The sequence below is a fragment of the Hylobates moloch genome, unplaced genomic scaffold (genome assembly GCF_009828535.3).
Source record: "Hylobates moloch isolate HMO894 unplaced genomic scaffold, HMol_V3 SCAFFOLD_6, whole genome shotgun sequence".
NCBI lineage: Eukaryota > Metazoa > Chordata > Mammalia > Primates > Hylobatidae > Hylobates > Hylobates moloch.
In genome coordinates this window covers 153,435,869-153,453,324 of record NW_026652281.1, presented here as the reverse complement: position 1 = coordinate 153,453,324, position 17,456 = coordinate 153,435,869, and the positions used below count along the sequence as shown (strand labels likewise).

The 17,456-nt window shown below is 55.4% G+C and overlaps 1 protein-coding gene across 2 annotated transcripts; it reads left to right on the top strand.

Annotated features, from left to right (window-relative positions):
• The first annotated feature begins 3,151 nt into the window (after positions 1–3,151).
• On the top strand, positions 3,152–17,417 carry SLC34A1 (solute carrier family 34 member 1). Of its 2 annotated transcripts, XM_032156004.2 has the most exons (13): positions 3,152–3,203; positions 4,503–4,658; positions 4,797–4,946; positions 5,031–5,159; positions 5,233–5,376; positions 6,576–6,687; positions 6,808–7,003; positions 7,091–7,186; positions 12,477–12,546; positions 12,813–12,980; positions 15,305–15,421; positions 15,522–15,646; positions 16,349–17,417. In XM_032156004.2, exons 2-13 carry the CDS (start codon positions 4,550–4,552, stop codon positions 16,850–16,852), a joined length of 1,920 nt encoding a protein of 639 aa, XP_032011895.1. In that variant the 5' UTR covers positions 3,152–3,203; positions 4,503–4,549; the 3' UTR covers positions 16,853–17,417. The 2 variants fall into 2 exon arrangements, with proteins under 2 accessions (XP_032011895.1, XP_032011896.1); XM_032156005.1 differs by lacking the exons at positions 12,477–12,546; positions 12,813–12,980; positions 15,305–15,421; positions 15,522–15,646; positions 16,349–17,417 and adding an exon at positions 8,435–9,310.
• The last annotated feature ends 39 nt before the right edge of the window (positions 17,418–17,456 follow it).

Here is a 17,456-nt window from a genome sequence, read left to right as displayed (position 1 = left end):
CATTGGTGTGATGAAATTTAATATATGTCAGCTTCTCATATTCACGCTGGCGATGCTGTCTCTGCTCCCCCGCCTCCCGCTCCTTCCCACACCATAAGCTGACTCCTCCCCCAACATGCCCTCCCAGGTGGCTGACAGCCCTTGGTTGTTAAAGCCTCTCTGTTCTCAGATTACTTGACATCTCAGCGGCACTTGACCCAGCCAACCAGAGTGTCTCTCTCAAAATGTGGTCCAGCCTGGCTTCTGAGGCGGCTTCTTCCTGGTCCGTGGCTGCTCCTCTCCGTCTCCCTTAAATGTGGGTGCTGGCCGGGTGCCGTGGCTCACGCCTGTAATCCCAGCATGTTGGGAGGCTGAGGCAGGTGGATCACAAGGTCAGGAGATCGAGAGCATCCTGGCCAACATGGTGAAACCCTGTCTCTACTAAAAATACAAAAATTAGCTGGGCGTGGTGGTGGGCGCCTGTAGTCCCAGCTACTGGGGAGGCTGAGGCAGGAGAATCGCTTGAACTCGGGGACAGAGGTTTCAGTAAGCCAAGATCGCACCACTGCACTCCAGCCTGGACGACAGAGCGAGACTCCGTCTCAAAAAAGAAATGTGGGTGCTCCTCTGGGCTTGGCCCTGGCCCCTTCTCTCCTCCTGTACATGCCCTCCCTGGGGTACAGTTTCTCAGGCACGGGCTGAGGCTGGCAAAGCAGGTAGGAAGCCAAGTCATCCTGGTCCTTCCAGGCTACTGTAGGATCCTGGGCTTTATGCTAAGTGGTTAGCAGGGGCAGGTTTCAAAAGGAAGAGGAGGCGACATGATTAACTTGGCCTTTTTTTTTTTTTCTTTTTGAGACAGAGTTTTGCTCTTGTTGCCCAGGCTGGAGTGCAATGGTGCGATCTCGGCTCACTGCAACCCCTGCCTCCCGAGTTCAAGTGATTCTCCTGCCTCACCCTCCCGAGTAACTGGGATTACAGGCGCCTGCCACCATGCCCAGCTAATTTTTTTGTATCTTTAGTAGACATGGGGTTTCACCATATTGGCCAGGCTGGTCTCAAACTCCTGACCTCAGGTGATCCACCTGCCTTAGCCTCCCGAAGTGCTGGGATTACAGGCATGAGCCATCACGCCTGGCCTAGTTTGGCATTTTGCTGTCTGCTGTTTTGGAGCATGGATCAGGGGCAGCAAGGGCAGAAATGGACAGAGCACTTGGGAGGTGACCGCAATGACCCAGCGGAGATGACAGGCCCAGTCCAGGGAGGTGGCCACAGAGATGGCTAACAGCAGAAGGATCAGGGAGCTCCTGGAGCAATAAAATTGGGAGAATTGAGGAATGGGTTGGAAACGAGGAAGTGGAGGGGAAGGAAACAGCAAGGATGTCTGCTTGGTGCCCGACCCAGACGGATGGACGGCGCGCTGCTCACCAAGATCAGGAAGAAGGAGGAGCCCAGGTTTGCGGTGAGAAGCACAGTGTGTGCTTCTGGCTTGCAGAGCCAACTGCTCGTGCCAGAGGCCGCTCAGAAAGCCTGAGCAGACGGAGCTTGGCACCTTCCCTCCAAAACAGCTCCTCCTGCTGGGTACCTTTTCTCAACGCGAGACACCCCCAACCAGGCAGGCTGTCAGCCCAGAAAAGGTCTGGGGAGGCCATGGCCAGAGCCCAGGTGCACAGACAAGGTGGGAGTCACCACCCAGGGGGACACACAGACTCTGTTACTGGCCAGGGAGGAGGCAGGCAGTAGGCAAGGAGGTGCTGAAATGGCAGAGAGGCTGGGAAGAGATACTTTGGTGCTGGAATGGAGCTGCCTTCTCTGCTGCTTTTATGAGTCCCAACAGCAGTTCTGGTCAGATCTAGCGTCTTCTCACTCTCACTAGGGCTGTAGCCCCAAAATAAATTTTTAGAAGTCGTGGCTGTGTAAATCCTCAGCATTTTGGAATTATATCTCTTGATGGATTTGATCGATAGCTAACTGCCTCCCCCACTAAACCCAGAGCTCCATGACAGCAGAGAAGGCAAACTTCAAAAATATCAAAAAGCAGAACCTTATTAAAAAGGAGAAACACCCCCAGTTCACCAGCAGCACCTTGGATTCAGCTGCTCCTGCCAAGGGTCTGAACTGCGCGGGGGAGGGGAGAGAAACAGGTCACGTGGGCTGGGGTCTCTGGGCCCGCTGTGGGGGTGTCAGTTTGCTCATAGGTGGAGACACTCGATGTGACATTAACAGCACCTTCAAGCCCAAGGACCCAGAGATTCTGACACAAGAACTGAGAAATGATTGCATTTCCGTGACTCAGTGACAACCTTCTACCTGGGCATGAACCCAGCCCTAGCCAAAGATCCAGAGACCCGACTCCCATCTATTTCCTTTCCCTCTCTCCCTCCCCGTCACCAGTTCTACTGGTCAGATGTCCCTGGGATGCACCTGTCCTCCCCAGCCCCTCCGTTCCCATCTTAGTTCAGGCCTCTTCATCTCTCGCCTGGACCATTTTGTCAGCCTCTTAACTAGCCTCTCCGCTTCCAGGCTCCCTTCCACATGTCCGGGCTCCACCCCACAGGGGCCATTCTAAAAGGCAGATCAGGCCCTTCCCAGTCTGGCCAGCGGCTCCACATTCACTCAGACTCACATCCTGGACCCATGGTCGGGCATTAGAGACCTGCCACGATTCAACATTCCGCGACCTCTCCAGCTTAGCTCCTCATCTCACACTCCCTCTCCTCTGAGCTCCCCCTGGGAAACTTACAGACACCCCGACGCTTGGCAAGGCCATAGGATGTTTTTGTTTGGTTTGGTTTGGTTTTTCTGAGGCAGTGTCACTCTGTCACCCAGGCTGGAGTGCAGTGGCACAATCTTGGCTCACTGCAAACTCCGAAGGCCATAGGATGTTTGGGTCATTCCTTGGGGAGTCCTGTCAGGCCAGGAATGAGGGAACCCTAGGAACAAGGTGCTGAGTGGCATCAGGGTCTCTGCCTGCAGGCAGGGGATGTGTCTGGGTCGTGGTTGACAGGGAGAGCCTGATCACAGATTCCCCATGCAGAGCTGACGATTAGCAATTAACTGGGAGGAATCTCAGGGGTGAGGTTAATTGGGGAACAGAGGGAGGGCAGCTAGGGTTCCAGGGACTTTGCCCTTGACCCAAGGGTATAAAGAGGAGGGTCTCAGTTCTCCTCAGGGCCCTGGAGGCTTCATTGAGCTGCTGAGCAGAAGCTGAAACACAGAAATCTAAGGTGAGCCCAGGACCCTCACATCCCATCCCCACCCCCAGCTCTGAGTAGGAAACAGCCCAGCACCCCAGCCCCTTCATCTGTGTCCTATCTGCGCCCACCCCCACCGTGCCCCATATAACATGTCAGTCCAGCCAAGCGCGGTGGCTCCCACCTGTAATCCCAGCACTTTGGGAAGCCGAGTGGGCAGATCACCTGAGGTCGAGTTTGCACTAAAAATACAAAAAATTAGCCAGGTGTGGTGGCAGGCACCTGTAATCCCAGCTACTTGGGAGGCTGAGGCAGGAGAATCGCTTGAACCCACGAGGCAGAGGTTGCAGTGAGCCAAGATTGTGCCATTGCACTCCAGCCTGGGCAATAAGAGTGAAACTCCATCTTAAAAAAAAAAAAAAAAAAAAAAAAAAAGACTCCTGCTCCTTCAGGACTTGAATTCAACTCTTCACAGCCCCACCACAATAGCCAAGGATGCTGGGACAATGCAGAGAATGCTGAGGCAGATCAGGGCGCCTCCACCCCGATAGCCGAGACTCCTGGGGCAGTGCGGGGACAAGGCGGGGGCTGAAGCAAGCCTGTCAGTGTTTGTTCATTGCCCCTTGAGGGGGTGGATGGGGAAAGGAGTTCATTGTGAGGGGAACCCAGGAACTCGGGATCCAGACCAGGGGACCTCCGTGTGTGCCCAGCTGACCCCATGAGAGGCAGGTGTCTGCAGCTCCTCCCTGCTCTCCACGTGGGCAAAACTGAAGCCCGGCCCAGCCTCAGCCCACACCTGCGGCCACTGCCAACACCACGTATTCCCTGGCCTCCTCCAGCCCCAAACAGGCTGGGCGTCCTCAGTTCTCAGTGTCTTTCATCAACGCTATATCCAAGCCTCTGGTTCAGAGCCTGGGCTAGAGCTCAATACTACTTATTGATTGAGTGAATGGGTGAATGAATGAACACCTCACCACCACCACCACACCCCTCCGAGACTCACACGCACGAACACACACCCAGCAAACCACACCCTCCATCCTCACCACCACACACATCCCTCCGAGACTCACATGCAGGTGCCCAGCACAGATGTGCACATGTGAGTCTGTGTGTGAGTCTCGGAGGGCTCTGGTGGTGGTGAGGATGGAGGGTGTGGTTTGCTGGGTGTGTGTTTGTGCGTGTGCGTGTGAGTCTCGGAGGGGTGTGTGTGTGTGGTGAGGATGGAGGGTGTGCTTTGCTAGGTGTGTGTTTGGAATCACGTGCCATGGGGGTTTGTGCAGGTGAGGGTGTGTGGGCATGAGTGTCCTGGACACAGCCATTGTCATTCAGTGTTGCTGAGACCCACTGACCTGCAGACCTCACAGTGGGTGCCCAGGATGCTGTCCTACGGAGAGAGGCTGGGGTCCCCTGCTGTCTCCCCACTCCCAGTCCGTGGGGGGCATGTGATGCGAGGGACGGCCTTTGCTTACGTGCCCAGCCCTCAGGGTGAGTGCTGCTCCCACACCCTGGACCCTGCTTGCCCACGGTTGCCCACATCCCGAGTGAGGCCACTTACCCCACCTGTCCCTCCCCGCCTCCCCACTTTGGGGCCCCTGGGAGCTCCTCACCAGGCTCCCTCCCTAGTCCTACACAGGATCCCGGGGACCTCTGCCTATGCCTTCCCCAGCCTGGGCCCTGTGGCCCTTGCTGAGCACACCTGCTCCTGTGGGGAGGTCCTGGAGCGCCATGAACCACTGCCTGCCAAGCTGGCCCTGGAGGAGGAGCAGAAGCCAGGTGGGCCTGGGCTGGGGGTGGCAGGGGCAGCAGCAGTCCCTGCCCTGGCCTCTGCCCACTATGCTCATGGCTTCCCCCGTCCAGAGCCCAGGCTGGTCCCCAAGCTGTGCCAGGCCGGTGCCATGCTGCTCAAGGTGCCGCTGATGCTCACCTTCCTCTACCTCTTCATCTGCTCCCTGGACGTGCTCAGCTCGGCCTTCCAGCTGGCTGGAGGTAGGACCCGGGTGGAGAAGATCCGGGAGGGGTTCCTGAAGGGCTTTGGACAACGCCGGCTCATGCTCCCCAGGGAAGGTGGCTGGTGACATCTTCAAGGATAACGCCATCCTGTCCAACCCGGTGGCCGGGCTGGTGGTGGGGATCCTGGTGACCGTGCTGGTGCAGAGCTCCAGCACCTCCACGTCCATCATCGTCAGCATGGTCTCCTCTGGCTGTGAGTTGGCCCACCAGGGTGGGGAAGAGCTTAGAGGGGCACCCCAGGAGCTGGGAAGAGTGGCAAATGGGGAGCGTGACCCCCGTAAGGCTGGCCTCCATTCAGCCTGACTCCTGTATCAGCCAGGGACATGAGAGGAGCCCAAACTGTAGCTGTATGCGACCCAGATGATTTATGGCAAGGAACTGGCTTCCCCGATGGTGGTTTGTCTGGGCAAGTCAGGAATCCATAGGCCAGGGCATTGGAAGGGCAGGCGGGAACTCTCAGGTGGGCGCCAACGCTGCACTCCAGACAGGGTAGGGTTTCTCTTTTCTCAGGGAAGCCTCAGTTCTGCTCCAGGCCTTCCATTCTATTGGATGAGGCTGACCCAGGTTACCAAGGATAATCTCCTTTTCTTAAAGTCAACTGACTGTAGACGTGAATTGCATCTACAAAACACCTTACAAACACCCAGGCTAGTGTTGGGTTGAATAACTGGGTACCATAGCCTAGCTAAGTTGACACATAAAACCAACCATCACTGGCTGGGCGCGGTGGCTCACGCCTGCAATCCCAGCACTTTGGGAGGCCGAGGCGGGCGGATCACGAGGTCAGGAGATCGAGACCATCCTGGCTAACACGGTGAAACCCCATCTCTACTAAAAATACAAAACAAAAACAAAAACAAAATAACAAAACATTAGCCGGGCATGGTGGTAGGCGCCTGTAGTCCCAGCTACTCGGGAGGCTGAGGCAGGAGAACGGCACGAACCCAGGAGGCAGAGCTTGCAGTGAGCCGAGATCGTGCCACTGCACTCCAGCCTGGGCGACAGAGCGAGACTCCGTCTCAAAACAAAACAAAACAAAACAAACCTAACCATCACGCTCCGGGACATGTGTGCACACACAAGCACAAACCTCTATTTGCACGTAGGACATGAGCCCATGAGCCCTCATAATGAAGGCCTCACATGCACACACATTCACATCCATACACCATGTGCAGCGCGTGTACATCTACTCGCATGGATGAATGCACACACCTGTAAACGCACAGCCCATGCCCACATGCACCTGTGACACCAACATTAGGCAGACTCAGCAGCATGGCAGGAGCGGCCACTGGGGACTGGGACATGGGTAGGGGGCTTGACAAGAGTTGTGGTGGGGCAGGAGCTGGGTGACCATCAAATTCGTTAGGACGTCTTCTCTTCTACCAGTGCTGGAGGTGAGCTCTGCCATCCCCATCATCATGGGCTCCAACATCGGCACCTCTGTCACCAACACCATCGTGGCCCTGATGCAGGCAGGGGACAGGACTGACTTCCGGCGGTGAGGGGGGCTGGGGGTTGGGGGCTCGTGCCTGGGGGAGGACAGCCCCAGATGCCAGGAACCCCGGGCGTGACTGCGCTCTGGCTCCAGCCTGCCTTGCAATGTGGCCTCCCTGCCCAGGGCCTTCGCGGGGGCCACGGTGCATGACTGCTTTAACTGGCTGTCAGTGCTGGTCCTGCTGCCCCTGGAGGCTGCCACCGGCTACCTGCACCACGTCACTCGACTCGTGGTGGCCTCCTTCAATATCCATGGTGGCCGTGACGCTCCTGACTTGCTCAAGATCATCACAGAGCCCTTCACGAAGCTCATCATCCAGGTGACAGCAGGTCCTGGCATGGGGTGAGGGTGGGGGTAGCAAGGGACCCAGCCTCCTTCACTCCCCCTGCCCACATCTTGCCCACAGCTGGACAAGTCCGTGATAACCAGCATTGCCACTGGTGATGAGTCCCTGAGGAACCACAGTCTCATCAGGATCTGGTGCCACCCAGACTCCTTAGAGGTGAGTCCCAGGCCTAGCCCCAGGTAAGAGGATTCCCTCTTCAGACTGTTGGTTTCATTGTCTGTTCAAAATGCTCCAGATAGACCTTGAAGATCATTTAGCCAGGAGAGGGCAAGTATGTGGTCCTTCTACTGTGCTTACAGTAAACATTGCTAATTCCTCCCAACTTCCCACACTGCCTTAGGCAGACATCACCAATCAATTAGAGTTGTTATGTAATTAATCTAGCTCATTGATTCTTCAAGTGTGGTTCCAGGCCAGCATCTTGTGTACCGTGTGGGAACCTATTAGAGATGCAAATCACCCTGCCCTTCCCTAGACCTACTGAATCTGGAAACCCCTGGTAGCGGGGCCAGTGGCCTATGCTTCAGCAGTTCCTCTAGGTGTGCTCCGTGCTCAAGTTTGAGAACTGCTGATCTAGTGCAACCCTTGGGTTTCACAGGTGGAGACACAGGTTCAGAGAGGCTAAGAAACGTGCCAGAGCTTGTTCTACCATGTCAGGGCCTGAGCACCCTAGAGGGGTTAGTGACTCACCTGGGCCATGTTTTGGGACCCAGGTAACACGGGGAGGAGGCAGAGTGCTGTAAGGACACCAAGGAAAGTAGGGTGAACAGGAAGGGGAGCTGCGTGGAGAACTCCTTGGAGATATAACAGCCACTTGTGCTGGCATTGGGGGTTCCTTCTCCTGGAGACTGCCACAGGCGGGAGTCCCTTGTCCTTCTGCACTGTTTCTGCTGCTTCTAATGCTGGGAAGATCTGTTCGAATCAAGTGGACGCTCATGGACCACCCATTATGCCAGGCTGATGAGGAAGCAGGCAATGAGCACACTTCCTTACTGAGCTGTAAAAAGGAAAAAGCTTCATCCAAACCACAATGCACCATATTTGCTTCTCCTTGATGCTTGCATGTGAGACATAACTCCATTTACAATGAGATATGAGGAAATCCAAAGCCACAGCACAGCACAAGCCCTTCCCCTTCCCCGTCCACTTGCCGCTTCTTGTGACTGGACCTTTACCCTGGTGCGAACAGAAAACACTCATCTGACTCACCCTGCGATGCTCCTTTGCGTCTGAAGTTGCTCCAGCTCAGCCTCTGAGTGTTCAAAGCAGCCTTACATAAAAAAAAACCCAGCGGGCAGCTTTTACGCTGACTTTGTGACCTCTTTAATACATCAACCACTTTCTCACGAGCTCTCTGAGCACTCAGTGCTCTCTGAATCACCACATTCACTCTCTACTTCATAGCAACATCTGGAAGGGAGAGAAATCACACACTTTGATCTTCGCAAAAAGCAAGCCATGGAAGACAGCTCTGTTCCTCGCTGCCTCTGAGCTCCCTGCCGGCTACTGCAGCTTTGGGCAGATCTCAACCTGCGGCCTCCACGTCCTCACTTGTAGTCATCCTCACCCAGGTTCATTCTGTGGAGGCTGCCCTTGGGCCTTTCTCTATGGCTGCAGCTGCCACTTGTCCGGCTGGTTTCTCTTCCTCACTCTACCAGGAAATGCTTTCCTTAAACGCTTTCTGCAGGGCAGGGTCTGATTTCCTCAGCTTGAAGAGTAGCTGGTGGGTGGGACCCAAGCTCTCACTTTCATCCTCTTTCTGGGACCGTGCCTCGAAGGAGTGTGACTCACACAGCAATGGATGTGCAAAGTGTGAAGTGAGTCCTGGCTCCTCCTGCCCAAAGACTTGGGTTTGTCCTTTGGCCGCAGAGTCTCGCTGTGCTCCCTTCCAACCTGTTCCCATTGACTCCAACTTTCACCACGCTGGACCCGACCTAGCCCGAAACAGTCTCCAGGGAAGCTATGCACCAGGGAGAGGAGGCAAGTCCAAGGCCTTCCAGATGGGGAAAGAAGCAGCAGCGGCAGTTGAGTGTTCAGACACTTGAGTCTCTCGGGACCCTGACACTGTCCTGGGAATCACCTTCTTACGTGGCCACACCTTGGATTGTCAACTATACCTGCCTGGATTAAACCAGCATCTTTTGAGGACTTGCAACCTGGGGGGCAGGGATTATCACATCCCCCATTTTACAGATGAGGAAAACTGAGCCCCAGAGAAGTGCAGTGGCTTGCCCAAGTCCATGTAGTTGAGGTAGGATACAAATCCTGGTAGAATCCTGACTCTCTATCTCGTTGCCTCTCTCACTCACCGGTCTGACATTCTACTGTGTATGTCTGCTTCCCATGCTGCCCATCAGGCCTGAAGGCCACCAGGTGACCACAGCCACCGTGGAGACCACTCTAGAGGTAGCGAGCGGGTGTTGCTCTGAGGAGTTCTCCTTTTCGCCACCAGATGGTGCTGCTGGCACGGTGCTCTCCCTCGTCTTCCAGAAGAACAAAGGCCCCAGAGCTCCCCTTCCCCTTCCTCTGAGGAGGAAGCTACTGCGCAGGCCCACATCCTGACAGTCTCCTGTGAGCTTAATCACCTTCAGTCCCCAGAAAGGGCTCTTTAATTTAGGGTGTCCCTATAGGCACTTAAATCCCAACTCCCTCTTCCAAAATGCTTCCAACTAGCCCCTGGGAAAAGGTGGGCAGCATTATGGACCTCATGCTGCAGAGGAGGAAACTGAGGCCCAGAGAGGCTAAGTGTTTGCTCTGGTGACACACAGCTGGGAACGGCTCAGCCAGGGTATGGGCCCAGGGCTGTCCACAGGCCCATTCTGTTCTTCCCGCAGAGCCCACCACCCGCTTCAGGCCCCTCCAGCCTCTCCTACCCGACCCCAGGCCCAGGCAGGGATGGGCACATCTTGGGAAGATGCCCCCAGATCCTGGGCCTCCCAGATCTTTTATCTAAGCTGGAGTTTCCATCTTCTCCCTCTGCCCCACAGCGAAGCCCCAGGGCCTGCTCCCTCCCGCAGTCCCCTCTCCGCCTGGCTTTGTCCCTCCTGCCACCTTTACCTTCCTCTCTTGTACTTTAGGGTCTCTGGGCTCCCAGCCAGGGTCACATGGCCCCAGGCAAGAAGGTCAAGGTTCTAAAAACCCAGAGGGCTTGGTCCTGCTGCTGCCCCTGCCAGCCCTAAGTTGGGACCCCAGGGAAGTTCCCCATTCTCCTCCAGCCTCCCCAGGGCCCCACAGTCCTCCCCACAGAGACCACTGGGCCCAGCCCAGGTTAGGTCAGTGAGGCACACATTGACCAGGCACCCACTCATTCAAGGGGTTGTCTGCTCCCTCAGCATCCAGGCTGGGTACTCCCAGGAAGGTCCAGCAGGCTCCTCCCCAACAGGGTCAGGGTTCTCAGGTTCGTCTGCAGGGACCACTGGTCCTGACCTAGGAAGTCAGCCACACACACAGCCTCCCAACCATGTGATCCTGAACGGGCCCAGGGAGGGAGAGGGTCACTCCATATCAGAAGACAGTTTACCCAAGGCTCATCATGAGCCAAGCCCTGTGATGAGCGCTTTAAACACATTTCCCCTGTAACCTTTACGGCAGCTCTTCTATTACCCGGCTTTAGAGAAAACAGGCTCTGAGAGGTGGCATGGCTTACGCAGGGTAGTTGGTATAAGAAGCAGGATTTGAACTTAGATCTGCCTAACAGCAAACACCTGGCTCTCTCTCTCCCTTACCCTCACAGCAGTTACCATCGCTTTCCCAGCCTGCTTTTCCCATCTAGCCCATCACAGCCTATTTTTTCCAGGCTTTTAGGCCTGCCATTCAGGCCCAGTCTTGATGGGTCCCCAAGGCCCTGATGTGGCGAACTGGGAGCACAGAAGAGCACATTGCCCCATTCAAGGGAGCACATCCCACTCAAATAAACCCGGATGTTACACCAGACGCCATATAAGTTCTTACCTTGGCCGGCGCGGTGGCTCATACCTGTAATCCCAGCACTTTGGGAGGCCGAGGTGGGTGAATCATCTGAGGTCAGGAGTTCAAGATCAGCGTGGCCAACATGATGAAACCCCATCTCTATTAAAAATACAAAAAATTAGCCGGGCGTGGTGGCAGGCGCCTGTAACCCTAGCTACTCGGGAGGTGGAGGTGAGAGAATCGCTTGAACCCAGGAGGTTGCAGTGAGCCGAGACTGTGCCACTGCACTCCAGATTGGGCAGCAGAACAAAAACTCTGTCTCGAAATAAATAAATAACTTAACCCAACAAGGCTACAAATTAGTTGTCCACAGGCCAGACTGGCCTGCTTCTGCTGACCTTCGTTGAATTGTAAAAGATAACTCAAAGTGGTCCCCAATATTTACAGATTGGGAGTTTGTTGCTTTTGGGGTTTTTTTCGTTTTTTGAGATAAGGTCTTGCTCTGTCACTCAAGCTGGAGTGCAGGGGTGTGATCATAGCTCACTCCAGCCTCGACCACCTGGGCTCAAGAGATCCTCCTGCTCCAACCTCCTGAGTAGCTAGGACTACAGGTGTACACCACCACGCCCTAATTTTCTTTGTGGAGACAAGGTCTTGCTATGTTGCCCAAGATGGCCTCCCACTCCTGGCCTCGAGTTATCCTCTCACCTCAGCCCCCCAAAGTGCTGGGATTATAGCCATGAGCCACACTGCACCTGGCCCGGATTGGGAGATTTCATCTAGAACTTCAGAGTTGTGGCTTCTCTCATAGAAATTGGGCAATTCAGCCATGCTAGGCTGCGTCCCTGGATGGTGACAGTGATCAGGAGCTGAGTAGCTGCTGACTCTACAGGCCCAGCAGAAACTCTCCCCACCTCTTCCACACACAGCCCGAGCTGCTCACTTAGGTTACCTGCCCAGCCCTGTGGCCCTCTGAATTGTAAGGCCTCCCTGGGGAACCCCTTTGTCTCACTGACAGTAGGTGGACAGAAGAGATGTGTGGGCTGTGCCCTCTGTCCCCTACACCCTACACCCCCTGAGGATAAGGAATTAATCTAGAGGAGAATGAAGCTTGGGCTAAGGGTGTCTTGGAGGAAAGGAAGGAGCCAGGATGCTGGGGAAGGGGCACCGAGAAAGGGATGGGTAATAAAAGATGAGGAAGGGGGAGTTTTCAAAGAGGAACATGCTCAGCAGCACCCAATGCCACTGAGAGAGGGAGGAAAAGAAAGACAGGAAGCCACTGGATGTGGCCCCAGGGAGAGCTGGGCCAGTGGAGTGACAGGGCAGAACACACAGAGCGCCAGATTCTTGTGTGGCAGGTACCTTCATCCACATGTCCTCAGTGAAAGAGACAGGCTGAGAGAGGGTGAGAGACCCATCCATGGTCACAGAGCAGGAGGCCCATCTCTATCTTCCCCATCCCTCCCTAACTCCCATCTCGCCCTCAACCTCAGGATGTGTTTTCCTAATTCACTAAGTCAACCTCCTCTTAATCTAGGCTCCCACCTCCATGTCCAGAACAGAGGCCAACTCCAGCAAGACCCTTGGAAATGCCACCATAGAGAAATGTAAGTGCCTGCAACATGGGAGGTGTCCTGCATGGCAGAGGCAGAGCCTAACAGTGGCAGGGCAATCCCACACCCAGCCACTATTGTGCCCAGCCCCAGGAAGGACGGCTGTGAACCAGCCCAGCTCCTGAGCCTGGGTCAAGCTCCGGTGTTGAGGCTCAAGGAGCCTGAAGTGGGGCCTCAGGCTCAGAGCCCAACTGGGTGGCAAAGGTGGGGACCTGGGAGCCAGGTGTGGGGTCAGCTGTCAGGAGCTCCACCCCCTGCAGGCAACCACATCTTCGTGGACACGGGCCTACCGGACCTGGCTGTGGGGCTCATCCTGCTGGCAGGATCCCTGGTGCTGCTGTGCACCTGCCTCATCCTCCTCGTCAAGATGCTCAACTCCCTGCTCAAGGGCCAAGTGGCTAAGGTCATCCAGAAGGTCATCAATACCGGTGAGCTGCGAGCAGCTGACTGGGCAGGGCCGCAGAATGGGCCTTTCCAGATAGATCCTGCTAAGTCCTGTGACTGCCTTGATCTGGGTAAACCCTACCATCTCCGAGACTCAGTTTCCCAAAGTGAACAAAGAAGGTGGTTTCTGAGGCCACTGAGGTGCTGACAGCTGGAGCACTGTGGCTGCCTCTGGCTGTGGTTCCATTTTAGCAGGTGGAGATGCTCAAGGACCATTTGATTCAATCAACAAAGAGTCCTTAAGCCCCCATTGTGTGACAAGGGAGGTGTAGTGCCAGGTATACAGAGGTGAGACAAACAGAGATGGGTCCTGCCCTGAGGGGCTCACAGCCCAGCAGGGGGATGAAAGCAATGAAAAATATGTGAGATTGGCAAGTGGCTCACACCTGTAAATCCAGCACTTTGGGAGGCTGAAGCAGCAGGATCACTTGAGCCCAGGAGTCCAAGACCAGCTTGGGCAACACAGTGAGACTTTGTCTTTTTTTTTTTTTTTTTTTTTTGAGACAGTTTCACTCTTATTACCCAGGCTGGAGTGCAATGGCATGATCTTGGCTCACTGCAACCTCCACCTCCAGGGTTCAAGCGATTCTCCTGCCTCAGCCTCTTGAGTAGCTGGGATTACAGGCGCCCGCCACAACGCCCGGCTAATTTTTTGTATTTTTAGTCGAGACAGGGTTTCACCATGTTGGCCAGGCTGGTCTCGAACTCCTGACCTCAGATGATCCACCCGCCTCAGCCTCTCAAAGTGCTAGGATTACAGGCATGAGCCACCGTGCCTGGCCGAGACTTTGTCTTTACAGAAAAATTTAAAATTAGCTGGGCATAGTGGTGTGCTCTTATAGTCCCAGGTGTGCTCTTATAGTCCCAGGAGGCTGAGTGGGAGAATCGCTTGAGCCTAGCAGGTGGAGACCGCAGTGAGCTATGATGGCACCACTGCACCCCAGCCTGTGCAACAGAGTTCAAAAATAAATAAATAAATAAAAATAGAAAAAGAAAAATAAGGAAGGAAAATGAATTAGGGGGATAAATTCAGAGAGAGGTACCTGCCAAGGACATAGCAAAAATGGCAATGCAGTAGGGTGTGGAAGAGACGGCTTCCAATGCGCAGTTTGAGGCCGCTCAGTGCAGCTGGCATTTGAACAGACACAAGTAGCCACGATGCGGATGAAGAGCACTCTGGGTGGAGGAACAGTATGTGCAAAGACTCAGAGGCAGGAACCAGCATGGCAGGTCCGTGGCACAGAAGGGTGGCCAGTAGCTGGCAGGAGCAGGCTGAGCAAGGGGATTGGCTGAGTGGGGTCAGTGAGGTGGCAGGGAAGGGGCCAGAGCATTGGGTCTCCAGGCTCTGCTCAGAGCCTGGACTTTATTGAGGGTAACATGAGCACTCAGAAGACTTGGGGCAAGGGAGCAACACCATTTGATTTTCATTTTCCCTTTTTTGTTTTTTGAGACAGAGTCTTGCTTTGTCACCCAGGCTGGAGTGCAGTGGTGCAATCTCAGCTCACTGCAACCTCTGCCTCCCGGGTTCAAGTGATCCTCCCACTTCAGCCTCCTGAGTAAACTGGGATTACAGGTGTGCACCGCCACACTCAGCTAATTTTTGTATTTTTAGTAGAGACAGGATTTTGCCATGTTGGCTAGGCTGGTCTTGAATACCTGGCCTCAAGTGAGCCTCCCGCCTTGGCCTCCCAAAGTGCTGGGATTGCAAGTGTGAGCCACCATGCCCAGCCTCTTCCTATTAACCATCATTTTTTTTTATAGAGATGGGCTCTCACTACGTTGGTCAGGCTAGTCGCGAACTCCCAGCCTCAAGTGATCCACCCAACTCAGCATCCCAAAATGCTGGGATTACAGGTGTGAGCCACCTTGCCCAGCCTTGGTTTTTATTTTAAACTTCATGCACCGGGAGGGGCCGCATGCCAAGTACTAGAATAAGGGGTATCAAGGGGCTGTGGGAGCTCAGAGAAGGGAGAAAAAGGCTACTCCAGAGCAGGGGTGAGGGAGGGCTTTCCAGAGGGAGGGACACCCACGCTCAGCCTGAGGATGAATCAGATGCTGAGTAGGATATTCCCGGCAGAGGGAACAGCCCCAGCAAAGGCACAGTCGCCTGATGAAACCAGGCTGAGAAAGGCCTTTAATCCAGGAGCAAAGAGGCCAAGTGGAAGCAACTGCAGTGGGAGCAAACTCCCATGGAGGTCCTCTCTCCCAGTGCCCCCGCGGAGGTCCTCTCCCCCAGTGCCCCCACGGAGGTCCGCTCTCCCAATGTCCTGCTCTGACCCCAGCCTGCTGGGGTGTGGTTTCCTTGCAGACTTCCCTGCCCCCTTCACCTGGGTCACAGGCTACTTTGCCATGGTGGTGGGCGCCAGCATGACCTTCGTGGTCCAGAGCAGTTCTGTGTTCACCTCAGCCATCACCCCACTCATCGGTGAGTGCCCACGTAGAGGTGGAGTGGGGTGGGCCAGGACTGGCAGGGAAAGGGCTGAAGGAGACGCTGGGGATCCCACTTCCTCTCCCTCTGCCCCCAGGCCTTGGTGTGATCAGCATTGAGAGGGCCTACCCGCTCACACTGGGTTCCAACATCGGCACCACCACCACGGCCATCCTGGCTGCCCTGGCCAGCCCCAGGGAGAAGCTGTCCAGTGCTTTCCAGGTGCGCTGGGAGCGTAGCCTCGCCTGGGGCAGGATGAAGCTGCCTCTGGGGTGTGGGGCCTGACAAAGGTGTGACAACATGCAACACATATTTTGACTGCCTACTAAGGGCCACCTGATATGCTCAATGAAACTATTATGGGCAAAGTAGACCCAATACCACCCTCGAGACCTTAGCATCTAAGAGGGAGACACTGCTCATAATTACACCAATAAATAGCAGTGAGTCGGATTTGCACCATAAGGAAGAGGAAGAGGCACTGTAAGAGAGGGCCTGGAGCAGTTTGGGGAATCCATTGTGGGGGGGTCAGGGCTGCAAATGGCAAAGGGGAATTATTCTAGGAGCAAAGGAGTAACTGACAAGCCAAGGCACTGACTGAATGAGGGTCCAGAAACTGACATCAATCCTTTAGCTGCTGGATTTTGGCAGTATCTGCTGGGGGATTCCTGTGCGAGGGGTCAGTGGGGAAAATGTGGGGAGCTCAGGGCAGTGGTTATTTACCAGCTGGTCTAGAAGTATTTCAGTATGTGCATAGCCAGCATAGCCACCCGGGTGGTCTGGGAGCGGGGGGCATATCACCCCTAACGGGAAGCTTTCCTGCTGCCCAGACCAGCTCGGGGTTCCTATCATCTCCCCCTGCTGGCCTGACCCAGGACCTGGGAGCCAGTGCCCACCTCAGCCCCTCTGCCTCATCCCCTGCAGATTGCCCTCTGTCACTTCTTCTTCAACATCTCGGGCATCCTTCTGTGGTACCCGGTGCCCTGCACACGCCTGCCCATCCGCATGGCCAAGGCGCTGGGGAAGCGCACCGCCAAGTACCGCTGGTTCGCCGTCCTCTATCTCCTCGTCTGCTTCCTGCTGCTGCCCTCACTGGTGTTTGGCATCTCCATGGCAGGCTGGCAGGTCATGGTAGGTGTGGGCACGCCCTTCGGGGCCCTGCTGGCCTTCGTGGTGCTCATCAATGTCCTGCAGAGTCGGAGTCCCGGGCACCTGCCCAAGTGGTTACAGACATGGGACTTCCTGCCTCGCTGGATGCACTCCCTGAAGCCCCTGGACCACCTCATCACCCGCGCCACCCTATGCTGTGCCAGGCCTGAGCCCCGCTCACCCCCGCTGCCCCCCAGGGTCTTCCTGGAGGAGCTACCCCCTGCCACTCCCTCCCCCTGTCTTGCACTGCCTGCTCACCACAGTGCCACCCGCCTCTAGGCTGTGGGCCCAGACTACAGCCTGGAATGGGGAAGGCCTGGGGTGGAAAGGCAGGGGAGGGAGGGTGTGTGTAGGTATGTGCATGTGCCTGTGTCACCCTGGGTGCCAGTCTCTCCTTCTGTACCTCCGCAAAGCTCTGGGCTTGTGTGACCGTGTCGGTGTGCGTGCATGTGTGGGGGTGAGCCTGCATGTGCACCTGTCATGTGTAGAAGCTTGTATTTGTGTACAGGTGTGCCAACCCATGCACGTGTACACAGACACACCTGTGGGAGGCTGTGTGCAGGTTGCAGGATATCTGGGTATGATTTCAGGTCCTCTGCACACGTACACATGACTAGGATAGGCAGGAGTGAGGATGGGTCTGAGTATATGACTGTGCAGCTGTTTGTGCACAGATGTTTGTGCCTGCCTCACTGAATTTGCACACCTCCTTGCCACCTTCCTTCCTCCAAGATACCATCTCCTCATCCTCACCCAGGTCTTCAGCACCACCACAATTAATTCCCTTCCCAACACTTGCCTGATGGAAAAAAAAAAAAAAAGGAATTAAAACTCTCCTTAGGCATTCGGAAGTCTTTCTGCTCTCCATCAATGGCGAAAGGGA

What these genes read in the sequence shown, in the direction of transcription:
- SLC34A1 (XM_032156004.2), top strand. Translation starts at nt 4,550, where the DNA reads ATGCTGTCCTACGGAGAGAGGCTGGGGTCCCCTGCTGTCTCCCCACTC. An exon ending in GGCCTTCCAGCTGGCTGGAG is followed by an intron (nt 5,160 to 5,232) that starts GTAGGACCCGGG and finishes CATGCTCCCCAG; the next exon opens with GGAAGGTGGCTGGTGACATC. An exon ending in AGCCATCACCCCACTCATCG is followed by an intron (nt 15,422 to 15,521) that starts GTGAGTGCCCAC and finishes CTCTGCCCCCAG; the next exon opens with GCCTTGGTGTGATCAGCATT.